At 40.4% G+C, this 19,249-nt stretch overlaps 1 protein-coding gene across 1 annotated transcript in view; it reads right to left on the reverse strand.

Annotated features, from left to right (window-relative positions):
• LOC140936585 (uncharacterized) overlaps window positions 1–16,049 on the reverse strand; it is a 47,425-nt gene extending 31,376 nt beyond the window's left edge. Inside the window, exon 1 of the mRNA XM_073386087.1 lies at window positions 15,834–16,049. Coding sequence (XP_073242188.1) covers window positions 15,834–15,867 — 34 coding nt within the window. The 5' untranslated portion in view covers window positions 15,868–16,049. The remainder of the gene's footprint in view (window positions 1–15,833) is intronic.
• Between the last annotated feature and the right edge of the window lie 3,200 nt (window positions 16,050–19,249).

The following is a 19,249-nucleotide window of genomic DNA, read 5'->3' on the forward strand; positions in this document are numbered from 1 at the left end:
TAAGCTAGAGAAATTATTGTATTTGATGTTTGTTTTTTTGGATCTAATTTAATGAAGTTCCAAAGAATATTTAGTTATAATTCTGGCCGGAAAAGAAAGCTTTGAGCGATTTTCTTGCCTCGAGTTCGTCTTTGAAAAAAGCAAACACCGGGAAGCCGGCTTAAAACATAAACTTAAGCTTGAAGCTTGAAGACTCAGGATTTTTAGGGATACTTTAATACTCGTCTTCCTGAATGAAAATTGTTGTTTCTGTATATGTTTCACCGAATTATATTTCTTTTATTGATTGTGAGTAGTCTCTCTTGTGATTTTAATCGCTGTGCCGATTGTTTTCAGTCGTTCAGTGAACATCGCCTGCAGGAGTACTCAAAATGCCGCGCGTTAATAAACCATTAAATAAAAAATAAACAGAATAAATTCTTTATAATGTTGGAGCGTAACTCTGTTTATGTTCATTCAAACACTCGCCACAGCTCGCACTTCAAAAGTGAGAACCGGATGGCCGTATAGGTGATTTTGGAAAATTTTTTAACAGTTTATGAATATTGAATGAGTGTAATTTGTATTGTGAAATACTGCTTTCTGTCCGAGGTCTGCCGGTATGATAAAAACAGTGCCTCATACTACCGTTTCACCTCAGATGTGATGTATAAATGGTATAAAAGGTTGGTTTACACGCACCCAGATTTGTTGACAAGATTTTGCAAGGTAAACTTGTCGAACGCAAAAAATTGTTATTTGCTGCGGTTCTAAGAATAGCAGCAAATTATTGTTTTCACGGTTCCAGCTTATTGACAGCTGTCACGGAGACTCATGTATAAAGGGGCGGGATTTTACTGAGGTGATCATTCTAAGCTGACATCGCTGCCTGAGTTTCGTTTGTCAATGCTTTTTTCGCTTTTCTCGATTTTTATCGCCCTAATCTTTTTGGATTCGAGGCTCAGCAGTCACATTTCTCTTCGGTGCTTTACACCGAACATGGATCCTACAATCCAAGCCGAACTGGAACGGCAACAATCAACAATGCTGGAAAAACTCTCGTCCATCATGGACAACAAGTTGGAATCTATGAAGAGACAGCTTGAGGAGTCTTCAAACACGCAAATGAGCGAACTAAAGAAAATACGCCTCACTGAACCTCGCATTTTTAAGAAGAAAGGACACGAACAACAGTATAAGCATAACGAACAAGTGAAGTCTGCGGTGAACGAGGCCAAGGACGCCGTTGTGGCGGGAAAGAACGAGGCATGCATCGCCAAGCTTAACGAAGGTATTGAACTTATCGATCAGCGCCAAAAGCTAATTCTCATAGCAGACAAATCTGACTACGGCTGGAAAACTGTCGGGGAATACCTTGATGACGAGCTCGCGGACGATGATCAGGACGCCAAGAAAATGAAGAAAGCAGAAAAAGAAGCTCAACGGAAAATAGCCGAATCTCGCGCCGCCAAAGCCACGAAGGCTCGCCCCTGGTTCAGGAATCCTAGATCACCGGAAAACACAATTGCAAACTCATCGCCGTCATCCAGCCCTTTCTCTCTATCCGCAGGAAACTATTCTCCCCGTTTTTCTTCTTCCACGGGAGGTCCAAGAGGCATAGGCTCATTCCCATTTTCAAGTGGGACGGCTCCAAAACGGGGCACATGCTTTAGTTGCGGTAAACCAGGTCATTGGCGGAATGAATGTCCTCTGTTGGCGGTTGCCGGAGTACAAGAAGGAAAGAAGTTAAGTGCTAATTTTTATGATCTATATGATGTAGAACCCGTGTCAGGGAATTCCGAATTTTCAGAGTTTTTCGATGATCCCATAGATTCATGTATTTTTACAACACCCGCGAAGGGAGATTTATCCGAGCTGGAATGTGGAAAAGAAAGTGTTCGCGGGAGGTTAAAATCTCATTTTCCAGCATGGGAGGAAATAGGGTCCCCTAGCTCGGTACTGAGTGTTATTACAGAGGGTTACAAATTACCACTGCTTACTATTCCTGAGTCATGCATTTTGTCGAATAACAAATCCGCCATAGATAATGCTTGTTTTGTCACCAAGGCTCTAGAGGATCTTATAGCTGCCAATTGTATTTCAATTGTCCACAGTCCACCATGGGTAGTGAACCCTTTAACTGTGTCCGTGCGGGCCGAGGGGAAGAAACGCCTTGTGCTCGACTTAAGACACGTAAACCCTCATCTTTTCAAGTACAAATTCAAATGCGAAGACATCAGTACTGCTCAACAACTGTTAGGGGAAGGATATTACTTGTATACATTCGACATCAAAAGTGCTTATCATCATGTTGAAATTTTTGACAGCCATAGGACCTACCTTGGGTTCCAATGGCCATATCAGGGCAAACCAACTTATTTTGTTTTTAACGTACTACCATTCGGTATGTCTACCGCACCTTACATATTCACCAAGGTGTTGAAACCTGTAATTAATTATTGGAAAAGTGCAGGCAGGAGAATTTGCATGTTTTTGGATGACGGCCTAGGTGGCAATTCTTGTAAGGAGTCTGCCTCCACGGATGCCATAGCAGTAAGAGCAGATCTCGCCAAATTAGGCTTCCTTCTTAGTGTAGACAAGTGTGTTTGGAACCCATCCCTTATTCAGACTTGGTTAGGTTATATTCTTAATATGTCTGAAAATCGCTTGTATGTAACCGACACCAGGGTGTCCAATCTCAGGGAATCCATTTCATCTGTTCTTGCAAACCCCCAGAAGGTTACGGCCAGACGCTTAGCTGAAGTTACGGGTCGCATAATATCTATGCATAAAGCAATTGGTTCCGCGGTGTATTTGTACACTAGGCAAATGTACCTTACCATAGAAACTAGGGACTCTTGGGATTCTTTCATTTCCTGCTCCCCAAGGGTGATAAATGAGCTTCAGTTTTGGCACAATAATGTGAGTCAGCTGAATGGTAGAGACCTTTTTGACAAAACCCAAGTCTTTGATTCTGTTGTTTATTCAGACGCTTCCCAACTTGGGTATGGAGGTTATGTCATTTCCGACAAGCAAAATTTAGTATGCCAGGGACAGTGGTCCCTTGATGAAAAAAGAAAGAGCTCCACCTGGCGAGAGCTCAGAGCTGTTTATTATATGTTATCATCCGTTGGACACATCCTCACAGGACACAAAGTACAGTGGTACACTGACAATCAAAATGTGACGCACATAATCGACAGAGGCAGTACTAAACCTGACCTCCAAACACTGGCTGAAGAAATTGTAAATTTGTGCAACAATCACAGGGTTTCAGTCATCCCAGTCTGGGTCCCACGGGATAACAACCAACTTGCTGATTATCTCAGCAAACTCACCGATGTCGATGATTGGGGCATACATTCAGATATCTTTCAGTGGCTTAACGCCTTGTGGGGTCCTTTCACAGTTGATAGGTTTGCCACATGGTACAACACTAAATGCATTAGGTTCAATTCCCGCTTCTGGAACCCAGGGTCTGAAGGCGTTGATGCCTTTATTCAAAATTGGCAGGGAGAAAACAATTGGGTGGTACCCCCTCCGAGCCAAATAATCAGGGCATGGCGTCACTTTGAGTTGTGCAAAGCTAAGGGAGTGCTCATAATACCCCTTTGGAAAGGGGCTTCGTTCTGGCCCTGCATTTGCCCAGATGGCACCCATCTTTCTAAGTGCGTGATTGACTGGGTTGGAGTACCTGAATTCCATTTAGCTGCTACGACTAAGGGCAGGTCTTACAATTCTTTGTTTCACGGTGAAAAGCTGGAGTTTAAACTTATAGCATTGTATGTTAATTGGCAGTCTGTGCGCAAAGGCCACAGTGATAGGGGGTTTTGTTTGTCAGTGAAAGGTTTGTGTGAACACTGTATCAAAGGTTAAGCTAATATTGATATATATACATAGTATTTCCGCGGGTACTCGTACAGCAATAAGCCCACAGGTGGCTCTTCCTTGCTCACAGGTGGCCTTCTCTTGCCCACAGGTGGCATTTTCTTGCCCTCAGGTGGCAATTAAAGAACATACAATTTTATGTTACCTCTCTTCATAGGAAAGGTACTACTTGTTTACGGGTGGCATTGAAGTTAGGAGTCCATGGATGACATCACACCAAGTTGAGAGATGATACATTATATACTAATATGCTTTAAGCTATTGGTAGCGCTATCTTAACATCATTGTAATACTGGTTAATTGCTTATAGTTTTACACAAATATGTAATGCTATATCACATCACACACAGTCTATTTTCTTTCTTACAGGTCTGAATATTTTCAGCCAAGGTCCATGGAAAGAAATTCAAGACCGTTTGAAATCCAGTCATGGAGAAGTTACTTCTGTTGAACTATTTAAAGGGTTGCAGCAAACAGCCCTTTCATCCAAAGCCTGTGGAACAGTAGTTAATTATACAAGTTCTTTAAATCGTTGGGTTAAGTTTGCTAATACTAACAAGTTAGTTGTGTTCCCTGTCTCCGTGGTTGATGCAGCTCTGTTTTTTAGCCACTTGGCCACCTCTCAGGTATCAGCCTCTGTGATTGAATCTAGTTATTGTGCTTTAAAATGGGCTCATGATTTTGCGGGGGTTCCCAATTCTATGAGTAGCACCTTTGTCAAAAATATGGTGGAAGGGGCCAAGCGTCAAAATGCCAAACCCACTTCGAAGAAATCTCCCATTTCAAAGGAGGCCCTCACAGCGTGTTGTATTAAACATGAGCATTCCGATGAATTGCCTATACGTAGGGACATTTCTATGGCCTTACTGTTATTTGCGGGGTTCTTCCGTTTCAGTGAACTAGCAAACCTTACTATCGGTGACATTAGCATAACCGACACTCATTTAACCATCAAAGTGTCCCATAGTAAGACTGATCAATATCGTAAGGGGAATGAAGTGGTGATCAGTAGATCCGGCAAGGTTACCTGTCCTGTGTCAAATCTAGAAAGGTACATGAAATTAACAGGCATCAGTACATATAAGGTTTCAGATTTTTTGTTCAAACCTATAGTCAAAGTTAGATCCAGATATAAAGTTATAGACAAAGTAAAACCTCTCAGTTATACCCGTGCAAGGGAATCCCTAGTTAAGCTGTTGCGCGAATTTGTGCCCAATACGGCCAACATAAGCCTGCACTCATTCAGATCAGGCGGAGCTACTACAGCAGCCAACGCACAAGTCTTAGACAGATGCTGGAAACGCCATGGTAGATGGCGTTCAGAGACCGCCAAGGACGGTTATGTAGAAGATTCTCTTGATAATCGCTTACTAGTTACCAAATCTCTAGGAATTTGATTTTAGTTACATTTTCACTCCCGTTCTTTGTATTTCTATCGAGTGCAGAGGTCAGTTTTCCTATTTAACACGGAATGATTTCATTGTTTTCACTGTTCACCGTTTCAACAATAGGGAATAGGGAAAACTTGTTATTTGCTGCGGTTCTAAGAATAGCAGCAAATTATTGTTTTCACGGTTCCAGCTTATTGACAGCTGTCACGGAGACTCATGTATAAAGGGGCGGGATTTTACTGAGGTGATCATTCTAAGCTGACATCGCTGCCTGAGTTTCGTTTGTCAATGCTTTTTTCTTTTTGTGTCATTTGAATTTATTTCCGTTGGTGGATGATGTACTCATAATTCTGTATTCTAGTTCAACCTCTCTCCCTCGAGGTTCATGTTAAGTGTCTGGCTCTGCTTTCGGGAGGGTTCAGGTTTCCTCCTTAGTGAAGGGGGTTTTTCCTGACGGGCAGCAGACACGATATCATCTTTATTATTGATCAAAGAACTTTACTTGGAACTTGTTACATTTTTTCTACTTCACTGCCTTTGCATTACCTAAGTGTTTGTGTTTGTATGAATAAACGGGGACTGATGTTCGCATTACGCTGGGCTTCTATCGAGTGCAGCAGTCAGTTTTCCTATTTAACACGGAATGATTTCATTGTTTTCACTGTTCACCGTTTCAACAATAGGGAATAGGGAAAACGTTGGCCTGATTTTTTTTCCACTAATTAATCTACGGTGATCAAGAGCCATTATGGTTCTTAAATGTGATCGAAGATGATTACCAGTTTTTGGGTGTACATATGAGGCTATCAACTCGATGTAAGATTTGGTTCACTCTTGGGCTGTTTGCACATTATTTTTCTCTAAAATCAAGTAGCCTTTCCCTCAAAAGTCACATAAATGTGCTCTAAAGTTAACTGAATTGTGGAATTCGAATACAAGTTTATTGTTTAATTTAAATTATAAATTTATTAATGGGAGCCTCGCTTTTAGCCCTGGCTAAATCTATATATTATATTGGAATTATGCTCAAAAACATTTTAAAAACGCTCACTGCGAATTTTATGAACAGTTTTCATGTCGGAAACGTGTGTTTCCCACACAAATCCTTGGAGTAGAATGCAAAGTTTGTCTGAGTCACGCGGGGGGTCTACGATGACAAAACCCATTTTTAGTAATAGTAGAAAGCGCTATTGTTCATCTGCTGTCGGGTTTCGTTTTCATCTTTTCCTGCTGTGTTACTATTGTTGTCCCTTCTCTGGTATGCATCAACATTGACAGCTTTGGTGTTATAATCTGTTATAATCTCGTCACGGATAATACGCCGCCAAAAATCTTTTTCCACTGTTTTCTCGAAAAGAAAATCAGGGCAAGTTGAGGGTACGTTTTAAACTCCAAGTCGGCAACCCGTCAACCAATTTGGCTGAAATTTGGCCAACTTAATGTCAGATAGTTTTTTTAAAAAACTGTGTCTGCGAATTTTGATTTCTTTTCTCGTTTTCGAGTTAGAGTATTTTTTCACAGGTAGTGCTAATGATTTGCTATCCCTAACTTCACCGGCTTATAACAACAGAACAAACACACTTGACAAAAATCTGAGACACGGTTTTTTAGTCAAACGTGTTAAAAAGCGAATGCCTTCTTAATTGGCTTCTTCCGTTAATTTTTGGCTGGACTGGACTTAAATCTACAGTTACACCCACATTCACAAAAAGCTTCTCATTTCTAAATCGCGTTAATATTTTGATTTTTTAAAAGAAATAAGCAATAATCTGGAACTATTAAGCTTTCAGAAAATGTACGGTTTATGGGGGTATTTATTAAAAGCAAAAGCGCTAGCGCCGATCAACGCGAGGAGGGTGCTTGAGGGTGGATGATACCTTAAGTGAATTGATCAGGCCTTTTAATTTCTGAGGCTTACTTTCAGGCTAATGAAATAAACTGTCTGTAAAAAGTGAAAGAGGAATGGCGAAAAATTTTTCTTATGGTTTAGAAAAAAATATTCTCGAAACTCATGAGAAAGTTTTGCTCAAAGCTGTGTAAATCGAACTGAATCAGTGCACGGAATCTTGCGTTTCCTGTTTTTATCTCACCTATTGTGTGGAGTATGTGTGAAAATCTTCATTATGAATCGGTATATTTCAATGAGCTTATAGTTTTAGTGTCAACTATTATGCGTTTCGTGTGTACGTTCACTAACATTCTCAAGACCAGCTGTTTTCACAGTATTAAAGAAAAGCTAAAATTTTCATTTCTTTGTCTCGTTTTACTCTCATAAACAAGCAAAAAAAACTCACAGACCACGAAAGAGAAAACCTCCCGTTTGACCGAAATTATGGAACAAAAGTCAAAAAGTGTAAGTTAATAGTAACTGTGTATTAGCTCTTGGAGGATTTGCCAGGCAGGAGTTTATTATTGACAAATTTTTTATCTGGGGCACCCAACGACTGTTTTCTGTAAAATATATGTTCGGAGAAGCAATAGCCTGCAAGCAAGCTCTCCATTTGGTGGATATCGTGAAAAGTAGACGAGCGAGATGCCTAAATGAATATTCTATTACTTGCGGACGGCTGAAAAATTCCAGATGACTGTTCCATTTATGTACAATTTTCGAAGCTCACCTAATAAATTCCCTACGATTTTCTGAAGGTTAATTTTTCACATTTCACTCCTAACATTGGGCTTTTTTTCGTAGTAAAAAGGAACCCTAAAATTTTTGGTTTCAAAAATGCGATGGCGGAGAGAGGAATTAACCTGCGTAGCATAGCGGTTTTGGTTGGGCGCGCAAACAATGTTCGCGCGCGCTTTCGTGACTTCGCCGCTCCGTAGCGCGCCCGACAAAACTGCCATGCTACGCAGGCTAGAGAGGAATTACAAAAATTCTCACTTTCGTAAAACGTTGAATTGCACCTACCATTTTCGAGAAGGTAATACTGAAACCCTAATAATGATAACCGAACAGATACAAATTTTATAGAGACCTTCAGAATGCATTTCTAGAGATCTAAAAAAAGAACTCTGGATAGCCTAAAAAGTATTTTCAATGTATTTAGGAGGAAACCGTCGTTGGGTACCCCTGTTTGATTGTAAACGATTTTTAAATGAGGCACTTTTGGGTCGTGAATATAAGACTAAGTCCACTAGCAAGCAAGATTTCCCAAGCGAACGAGTAAACCAAGCTGGCTTATCAGCAGAACGATGGAAGCTTACTTAAAACAGGCTCTCAGTTGAGCAGAGGCTACATTTTCGCGGAGTGAGTGAAATGCGTAGCTCACACTGCTCGCAAGGTAGACGATTACAGAAATTCCCGACAATTAAATTCTGTTAAATTCTGTGCTGATCTATTCCCTTTTCACAGATAACTGTAGAAGGTGAGTGTGAAAATTTTTGTTTCTGTTTCTGTTTTATTAATCGGTAACGCTTATTGCATACAGCACAACGGATATGAAAATAAGTAACTATATAAATAAAGTAAATGTTAAATATATTACATTACAACATACACTATGTCTCCGCAATATATAAACAATTAGTAGGCTGCAAATAACGACTACAAAGTGGGATCAAATTAATATAGTGAAATTCAGTCAACTAATTAAATTATTTAAATTAGAAAGACGAGCTCTCGCGCCACGCGCTAACCCCTGCGCTACAGGATGCTGGGCTTGTAGCATGAACTATCTCCTGAGGAAGGCTGTCCCATATTGGAATAGCACGTGGAAAATAGGAACATTTAAAAATATCAGTTTGCGCAAGGAGGTGATTAAATTTCATGTCGTGTGAGCGTCTAGTGCGGGAGTGAGAAAGGGATACATACTTCGAGAGGCCTATATCATAAGGATTCTGGGACGCCTTAAACAAAACGTTGAGTCGTTGACGCTCACGACCCTCAGAGAGTAATGAGCAATCCAGGACACTCAACATGCAAGAGACGCTTGATTTGCGGGAATAGTCACGAAAGACGAAGCGGGCAGCTCTCCACTGAACTTTTTCCAGGCTGGAAATGTTGCGCTAGGTATAAGGATTTCAAACACAACAAGCATACTCAAGGGTCCAACGTACAAGGGTGAGATATAGTTTGGCCTTAGTCTCACGCCTACAATGATAAAAGTTGCGAGAGATAAAATTGAGAATCTGAGTGCTCTTATTTACAACATAGTCACAATGCTTATTAAGAAGCAAGTCAGATGAAATAATAGAACACCGAGGTAAGGGTGTGAATCAGCCACTTCAAGAGCCTGGCCATTCAGGAAGTAAGTGGTGATGACTGGGGGTCTGCTACGGGTGATATGCATTATATAGGCGAATCCTTTACATTTTTTGCCTCATTAGCATAAGCCTATCATTGTCTGATGAAGCTAATAAAATGAAATTTTTGAATATTGACAGAGCATAACAATTTTTTTTCTTTTTGTTACCAGCTTTTCTGGACACAGGCCTACCCAGAGGGAATGTGCACGAACGAGACTCAGGTCCAATGCGAGGTGGCAACCCTACCCAATCCCACAACCCGTAAAGGTTGACGACACCACCGGGGTCTACGACCGCTACTCCGTATCGAACAGTAGTGTGGGTTCTTTTACGTCCCACAAGACCAAATCAGTAAAAGTGCTGCGACACGGGACTCACGGTTTTTTCCCCCCTTATCCGAGAAGACTAGAAGGTCTAACCATTTGCAGATGTCATTTCAAAGGCAGCACTTTCTTCTCAGTTGTTTAAAGACACTGAGTGTTGGTCCGGCCGGGGTTTGAACCGTGACCTCCCGCTCGGCAGACCGGCGCTCTCCCATTTGAGGTAACCAGGCTAATTTCAGCTAATTTCAGTTATCTCTGAAAATTTGAGCCCGATGTATCAAATAGTTTCGGAGAATTCCTTTTGAAAAACCCCAAGATTTACAAAGAATGTATGAGCTCATTAACGTTTTGCCACCCAGAAATTTTGCAGTTTTTAATTGCTGCTTCTTTTTTCTTATTGATTGCAACTGAGCTGAAACTTGCAGAAACTACTTAAATTAACCAGCTCTTTTAATTTTTGCACTTAATTGGTGAAAACGGCTACATCTTCTATGGGTTAACTTATGCTAATGAGCAAAAATGTAAACAATGACTTCACGATGAATCCGCCTATAACACCTGCTGCGAATGAAACACATTTGCCATTTGCAGCCTATAAGGAGAGGGATTCTAGATCAGACTGGAGTTGTTGAGGTGACGTAGCGGAGGAAAGTTCAAGATAGATTATGAAGTCATCAGCAAAAAGGCGAGTTTACGAAGAGATATTGTCGGGGAGGTCGGTTATGTACATACAGAAGAGTAGGGGGCCTAGAACAGATCCTTGGGGGACGCCAAAAGTAACACTGCAGATCCCAGATTGGCACCCGCCAACTACTGCAGTTTGTTTGCGATTTGTTACAAAAGATTTAATCCAGGTCAAAGTATGACCGCGAATGCCATAAGAGGCAAGTTTGCCTTTGGTGGGGGACAGCGGCAAAGGCCTTAGAGAAATCTAATAGTATAAGGTCGGTCTGTAGTTTGTACTCAAAGTTTTTGGAAGGTCAGAAAGGGTAAGTATCAATTGTGATTCGTAAGAGAACCCTTTGCGAAAACCGTACTTTGTATGTTATATGTGTGAAAAGCTTCAAAACGAATCAGTATATTTCAAAGAGCTACACAATCGAGGCTATAATAGACCGACAACATACAGAGCGAGGCCAGCTGTATTGTCATTTATTACAAGTCATAGCTATGTAAAAAGCGACCTGAATCAGTGCATCAGTGGAATCTTGCGTTTCCTGTTTTTATCACACCTATTGTATGGAATATGTGTGAAAGAGTCGTGGAAATCTTCAATATAAATCGGTTTAGTATATACTACTAGGAGTAATCGGAGTTTAGGAGAGTGCGTTCGATATATGTTTGTCAGGCGTACAGGCAGCAGTTGAGGGGGAAGGGTGGTTGCGATATAGATAAATATGATTATGGCATATTTTGAACGTAAGGGTTGTGTACAGCGAAACCTCTTTTTAAACTGTGTATCGCGACGTTCAGTTATAAGAAGGTTTTGAAAAGATATCGTATGGTTCGGTGTCAAGCGCTTGTAATCGGAGGAGAAATTGGCCAGAGTGCGTCGGGCGTGTAAATAAAACATTTTGTTTTACTGACGTGAGTTACAGGGCGCAGTTGCTCAAAGGCCGATTAGTGCCGGGATTCTTTTTTTTTCCTCAAAAACATTTCTTCGGATAATTTCCTCTGTTATTTTTAAGAGCATCCAATCATCAACTTGTTGACAAAATGAATTACATTGAATTTACTGTTTTAAAAGCTTTCACATCTGAATTCAAACTTCGCACCAACCCTGTCAAAGCCTTCAATGGAATGTCTGTGCGGCTCACGTCAATAACTTTTCCAGTTATTTGGTCGAGCGTGTTGATTTCAGTGACGCGACAGTGGTTTATAAGTTTTTCCTAATAAATAACATAGAATTAAAGTGTTCGTTTGTCCGGTGCCGAAAATATCACAAGTCATGATCAAATAGCGCCGCCGAGCTTCATATCTCGGTAGATTTACTTTCTGGCACAACGGCTGCCGAGCTACACAAATCGGTAGATTTACTCTGTGATACAACGGCCGCCAAGCTACACAACTCGGTAAATTTACTTTGTGGCACAACGGCCGCCGAACTAAACCCGGTTTGATGCATGCACTAGAGTCGCAGACATTTTCCAAAGACAGTGACAAACCATACATGAAAAATATGAAGGCTTAATCCAAAGTAAAATTTGACAGCAAACTTCTGAGATCTTCTGAAAGATGAACGCTTTGTGCGATTCAGCAAACACAGATCGATGTACGATTTACGAAGATTCACTCCAGCAAACTTTTTAAAAGATGATTGCTTCACGAAGACAGAATATCAGACCTCAGCAAACCTTTGAAAGATGAACGCCGAGGACTCAAGAATCACCACATGAGTTAACGCGTCAAAGTGAGGCAAAACGTTAGCAAGCGCCTCAAAGCGAGACAAATGTGTGTCGACGACGACGAAAATAGGATGGTGTTTTCCACGCACTCTGATTTGCTACTCAACGAGTGAATATCCACTGCTACTCACTGATTCACCTCCAGTTCCTCCGAGCAAGCGACCCCAAACTCGCTTAAGTTACGAGCAAAATGGCTTCCCGGTTTGCTGCCGTAACAAGCAAAGAAATTTCACAATAATCAAACAAGCTGTTTCCGAAATACACGAAGAAGGTGACGAAATTCGGTTTCGAAGTTTTAGCAGGTATGAAAAGCTTTGTCTGGTTGACTTGAATTTTAACATCGATGAAGCCGGTGAAAATAGTTTTTTGTTTAAAATGCAAATTAAGTCTTGTGCTACTTTATTTAGTTTACGTGTTTATAAGTAAGCTTTAAACTAAATTTGATACTTTTTTTACAGAATGGTTTTAAATACAAAGAGAATTCACAACTTCTTTTCAAGACATATCCCCGAAAGAGCTAAACAAATGCCTTCAAAAGTTTCATTTGTCGGCAAGAAAGCGCGACGGCCGTTCGGTCATTACGCGCCAAAATTGTAATGAGATCGTTGGCAACAGTAAAAATGAGTTAAAAATCATCATTTTAGTGCTCAATTATGTCACTGTTTTAGTATATTCTAAAACAATTATTCACCTCAGTGTCGGTGGCTAGTTGTGCCACAGGTACTGAGCCGCGAAGTGAATAATTATTATATACCGTAAAATTCCGAAAATAAGCCCCGGGGCTTATATTTTTCAAAGGCCCTTTTTGAGGGGCTTATTTTTGGAGGGGCTTATATTCGGAGGGACTTATCTACGGAGGGAAATTTGCGTTTCAAAATCGATTAGGCTAACCTTATAGTTGGAAGTAAATTTACCGCTTTTGCTTTGTTTTACTTTGTATTTGAGGGCAATTTTCCAAGTACAAGCCCACGGGGGCTTACATTTGGAGGGGCGATTTAACGGAGGGTTTTTTTCGTTACCGGTTTGGGGGCTTATATTTGGAGGGGCTTATTTTCGGAATTTTACGGTATTTCAAAGAGCTACACAACGACCTACAATACTATTCACAGTCATGTAATATTCATTATCCCGTTCGATGACGCGTTAGGTATTATAAATAGGCATTATATAAACCTGAATAATATATGCAAAGTTGTCAATTGTCAAAGAGTGTCAGTGAAAAGGGTCAACCCTCCCTCCCTACTTTTCTCAGACTTAAGTAGAACTCGGAGTCCTTTGTCGTGTTCCTCGACAGGGATCTCGTCCCATACCTTACTGCGAAATATTAAGTTAGAGAAAGAGATAATGAACTATTGACCAACAACACACAGAGCGGGGGCAGCATTAGTATCAACTTTTATTATGAAGTGTAATTCATACACCCACTGACGTTGTAAAAAACAAATAGCTTCGCTTCGCCTGGGAGAGGAAAGCGTGACATCTTAAGCCAGAATTAGAATTTTGTCTTGTGTGACTAGGTAACAAGGTATGTACACCTGTAACAAGATCTTCTCGTTTTGCGGAGGCCAATCTACTCTAAGACTGACTCTTTTAACACAGATTGTGGTATAGACAGTAAAAAAGCGAGTGAAAATAGCGATGAGTCTACCGATAATTTATTCACAATTTGATGAAAAGATTCGTGGTGTTTAATAAGCCCGTCACCGCATGGAAATTTTATTTAGAGGTCATTCTTTCCTTTTCAGGAACTTATTTAAAACAACAGAGCTATCGATCACTGATGGAAAGAAAACTTTCGAGTGTCTCGGGCTAGGCTTGAGTTTATCCGCCAGCTATTAGGGCCGACAATAATGCGACAAAATACTAGCATGCGTGGTGCTGTTCTGTCGCAACGTAAGCGAGTCTGTCAAAGTTGGTACGTGTTGGGTCATGTAGCTTCATGTGGCGCAATCAACGCGAAATCACAATGTTTAGCGTGTGCCGCAGTTTCCTGTTTTTGCCATTTGCTGCTTACCGATTGGCGGAACTGTACTTGTGGTTAGATAAACCATTGATAAACCCTACTCCTGGTTCTGGGAATGTCATGGGTAATTCTTTCGTTTTCTTTGATGTATCCATAGTGATTTCCCTTGAGCAAAAGGGCTAGTAGAACCGCAACTAATGACAATCACGGCTCACACGGTAATAATCAAATACTTTAGTGAGCACAGGTGGCGCAAGCTCAATTTAGTAGACACCCTTTTCTGGCGATTATAAACGTAACATGTCTGAGGTGTCGTGTTACAAGGTCGTTCAACGGATGATTGCATAGGCTTGCAAACATATGTGAGGTGTTGTGTTACAACGGTCGGTTCGAAGCGAGCCGACTGATCTAATTCTTTAAAAACAAAAAAAAGACAGAACGCTAATTTTCCAATAAAAGTTTACTTATCTTCTTTCGATGTTGTATTCCTCATCTTTTATTCATATTTTAACCCCATTTCTCCCGATTTCCAAGATTTACCGTCCCCAGAGTTTCCACCGTTAACTTTAGCAGAGGAAACTTTGGAGACGGTTCTCTTTAAATCATCAATAAAAACGAAAATATGGCGAAACATTGCTTAGTGCTTGAAAGGACTTTGCTTCACTTGTAATAGTTGGGAGAAACTTGTCATCCTTTCTTCTGAAAATAAAATTTACTACTGAAGTACTCATGCATTCACTCGTTGTTCCTAGTTGTATTTTAATAAGTTCGTAACACGAAGATACGATGGATGAAGTTGTCATATACCATAAAATCGTGCTGGTAATAACAATGGCGACTCTTTTCCATTTCGTAGAACGCCGAAAGGCCACCGAAAGCCAAATGAAGTGACGTTTTACAAACTAAGCCGGTGAATCGAGATCCAGTCCACTTTGCCCTATGTAACATGATATTATTCATGGAATTTTATTCATCGATTCATTCAGTTTCCTTTATACCCAAATCTCCCTAAAGACCCGTCCAAACGGACGAAACATTGTTGGTCAACAACTTCCAACATTGCCAGATGTTACATGTTGCGTGCGTTTGTACACCCTCTTGCATCTTGATGCATGTTGTTGGGAGTTAAGAATTGCGCAAAGTTTGAAACCGGTCAAACGTTTAGCTACGTGCAGACGGGCGCAAGAACTCCTAAAGGATTTCTCGTGATAACGCAGCTCAAAATTGTACACCTCTTCAAAAACAAATTCACGGTTACTACGTAGAAGACACCTTAAAAGAGCAGAGAAACTGCGAAAGTTGTTAATAGACTTCTTCCGCTTTGAATTGAGAGCATCTCGCATCGCTGGGAAATGTGTCACGCGGACTACATTTGAGACTACATGCTAAATACTGTATTCACCCCTCAACTTTAACATAAAGCTTCAAGTTTTTGTTTGTTGTTTGGATTTTTCTATCATTAGATTGATTTCGTTATGCCCTTGTAATAACCAAAAACTATTCATTTTATGATTTGTCATAATATTTCAAATTCGGAATTCCATCAACAATATATCCATCACAACTAAACATCAAAATCAATTCTACTAACGAAGCACTGCCACTTCGTCTCTCTCGCCATTAACTAATGACTAACCTTTAAAAAGGCTTCTGTCTTGCAAGGAATCCATATATTTAGCAAAATCGTTGCAATATTGGGTACAGCAATCTCTACAATTTAAACGACGCTCGACGCTTGTTGCTAAATTCTTCACAAATTCACCGCTGTAGTTGACTGTAATGAGTATTATTAACTCGCTCTCATTTTGTTTATAGGTAAAAACAATATTGAAGAGCACAATTAACCACGAACCAAAAGTGTTTCGTTGATCAAAAAGGCTTTGTCTCTTAGTTGACAGATTTGTTTGATGACAGAATCGTGATTGACATAAATTATATACATTGATTTAAAAGCATTAGGTTATTGTGTTTCAAACCAGTTTTCAGTAAAATCGAAGTGAGAAAGAAGTTTTAGTATGTCTGTAAACCCGCTCACCTGGAGAATCTTTTAGACTCAGTTCAAGACACTGCTAAGTAAGTCGAAATTCAAGTTTTCTGAATTCAGTTACGAGATAAAGATTTATTTGCGTTTGTTCTGATTGCGAATTATAAATGTATTTCTTTTAGATCGAATAATTATTAAACCTTGGATTAATATTATGCGGTTTGTGGTGGTTTTCTGAGCTAGCCAGTTCCATGTGCAACAAAAAGCACGAATGAAAACAACGTCCACCATCAATGAAAAGTTCGAGAAAACATTAGCAAAATCAGCATTAGCTGACGGTCATGGAAGAATGAGCTAGCCTGCGAGGCACAGTGCTTTGGGTTTCCCCGAGTTTTGGGTATCCCTCTATTCAAATCACTAATGATATGGGTATCCCCCGAGGGGGGCACTTGGGTATTTTTTGGGTGGGTATGTGCCGCCCGGGACTCCAAATTGGCAACCCCGTTCTTAAAAAGTTTCCCCTAAAATTGATACCCCGTTCTAGAATTCGCCGTTCTAAATCAGGAGCTTCAAAATCACGACCCCGTTGGGCGGCACATACCCGTATAGGTAATGTATGGGAGTACCCCCCGGGGGTATCCGCGGTCACTGCCCGGTAGGGATACCCAGCTGATCTTGCTTCTGACAACAAAACTGGTTGGAGCAAAGTATTTAGAAGATAAAACTTTACAATCTATGTATGAGCTGATCTAAATGCTTTGTAAACGTTTTAGCAAACTTATTTGCTGCCGTGAATTTTGTGATGGACGTATATAGTGTAACCCCCGGTCCATGGACCATCTCTGTGTACCTAGTCCATGGACCCCTTCGTGGACCCGGTCCATGGTGGACTACCCTCAATATCTGAAAATGAATTTTCACCAGAGGTCTGAACTAATTTTAGGAACCTTAAAGGCTGAAGGGATGAAAGTGTGTCAATTTTTAGTATATTATCAGGATTAAAGGCTCTGAGTGTTTAGATAATTATACCGTGCTGTGTTTGGGAAAAAGTGTTTGTTGTGTTCCAAGAACTGTTTGTTGTGTTTGCAGATATGGGCCACCTTACCCTCGCGTTTTGTCGGTAAATGACATAGCCATCTGGATTTTAAGAGATAAAAACAACAACAACAAAGCCCATCCTTTCTTTCGATTTAATCTTTATGTCTACATATACATGGATAACAGAGAAAGAGCTAGAGCGAGAGACGAAAAATAAAGGAGAAAAATTTCGTTGGAAAAAGCTATGATAATTTTATAGCAGCGGTAAGAAAATGAAAAATACTAGCGGCCACCAAGGTTAAAATGAGCGGCAGCGAAAACAAAAGTGAACAGGAACACAAGCAACATTTCCTCAATAAAACGTGTAGCTAGGAGTGTGTGTAACTAGGAAGTTTCCGGAAGTTTCAAGTTGTAGTCATGCAAAACAACGGCAAAGAACTGTACAAAAAAGTGTGCAGCACCGGCAAAGTCGTTGTTGTTTTTTTTTTTTTCTCATTAGACCTACTGATTATTTTCTTGGCCGTTTTTCGTTGCCGCGATTTAATATTTTGTTTGACTAACCTATAGATATTAACGAGAGCTTCGCTTTTAGCCCTGGCTAAATCTTTGTATATAAGTGTAGAAAAAGGTATCGCGGCTGTAGCCTGTGAGGGATGGTTCACGCCAATATTGACTTTCAATTGTTGTTACCGGAAGCGGCGGAAAGCCTGGGGTCAATTTAAAAAAACTTTTACAAGTGTAATTTACAAGTGTAGCTATATATTCTTTTGGAGTCTGAAAAAAATAGCTACACTTGTAAAAGTTTTATTAAATTGACCTCTGTATTAAGCGAGCTTCTATTAAGTGGTCATCCTCTATCATGGCTCTTGGGCTACCCCTGGGCATTTGTCGGGCATTTGCATCTTGTCGGTCGCGGAGGGGATTTGTCAGAACACCTCTGCCTGAGGGTGGGGCATTTGTCAATTCTTCTAGCAGCGGTTAACGTCGTTCCTTTTTCGATATTTCACTTAAAAATATGCCTATTTAGGTAGCTTTAGATAATTCTATTTAAGCAATAGAAAAGGTTTTCCGTATTTGCATAGCCTGATATAAACACGAGAGGGGTTGGGAGAATTCGAGACAGTTATGCAAACCCGAGACGAAGTCGAGGGTTTGCATAACCGTCGAGAGTTCTCCCAACGCCTCGAGTGTTTATATCAGGCTATGCAAACACAGGAAAAATGTTTTCTATTGCTTTTATAAAATAACTTTCCCGAGAAAAAAACGCAAAACTCTTTGTATGGCACTGATTAAAAGAGAAATTCTTACCAGGCGAAAAATCTTGTCCACGAAGTCTTGCACGCGTAATCAGTTCTTGTTTTGCAAAAAGATGCTTTGCAAAATACGGATTTTTCTCGCTTAAAATGTCAGCTTAAGCGAAGAAAAATTGACTCACCTTCTTTGTAACGATTTTCCACGTTTCAGCCGACGAGGGAATGGGTAAATAAAGTAAACTTGTCGAGTTTTGAACTCGAAAACTTTTTCAAATTCGTGCTTGCGTGATTAGCGCGCGAAAAGCCAAACAACTTGACGCCACAACCATGTTTACATGCTCTCATGCAAACACTCCTCTCTGCCAATCAGAGCGCGCGTACTATCTTGGTTATTTTATAAAAACTAGCAGTAGCCGTTGGCTAGTGCGGGTGAAACCGCTTCATATGTAGGTGAATTCCTTTTACTGCGCGTCATGAGAACTGGATTGAACAACACAGTAAACAAGACTCGTGTAATTATTTAATGGTTGGCATCCGGGTTGTGATGCTGTTCTAAATATCAAACATGGGGGTACTGGGACTAAGACAGCCTTTACCTTAGTACAAGTTTTACATTGATAGAGTACTATTTCACCTGGCATATCAAGTTATTTTATTCATGAAGTATCCAGTGTTTTTACAATCATCTTTTGTACTCAGTGCCAGTAAAAGTACAAGCACGCTTGTATAAATTCAGGGCCCAGCATCTAATACTCACTTGCAAGATAACTCGGCTAG

Source organism: Porites lutea, chromosome 5, assembly GCF_958299795.1.
Source record: "Porites lutea chromosome 5, jaPorLute2.1, whole genome shotgun sequence".
Lineage (NCBI taxonomy): Eukaryota > Metazoa > Cnidaria > Anthozoa > Scleractinia > Poritidae > Porites > Porites lutea.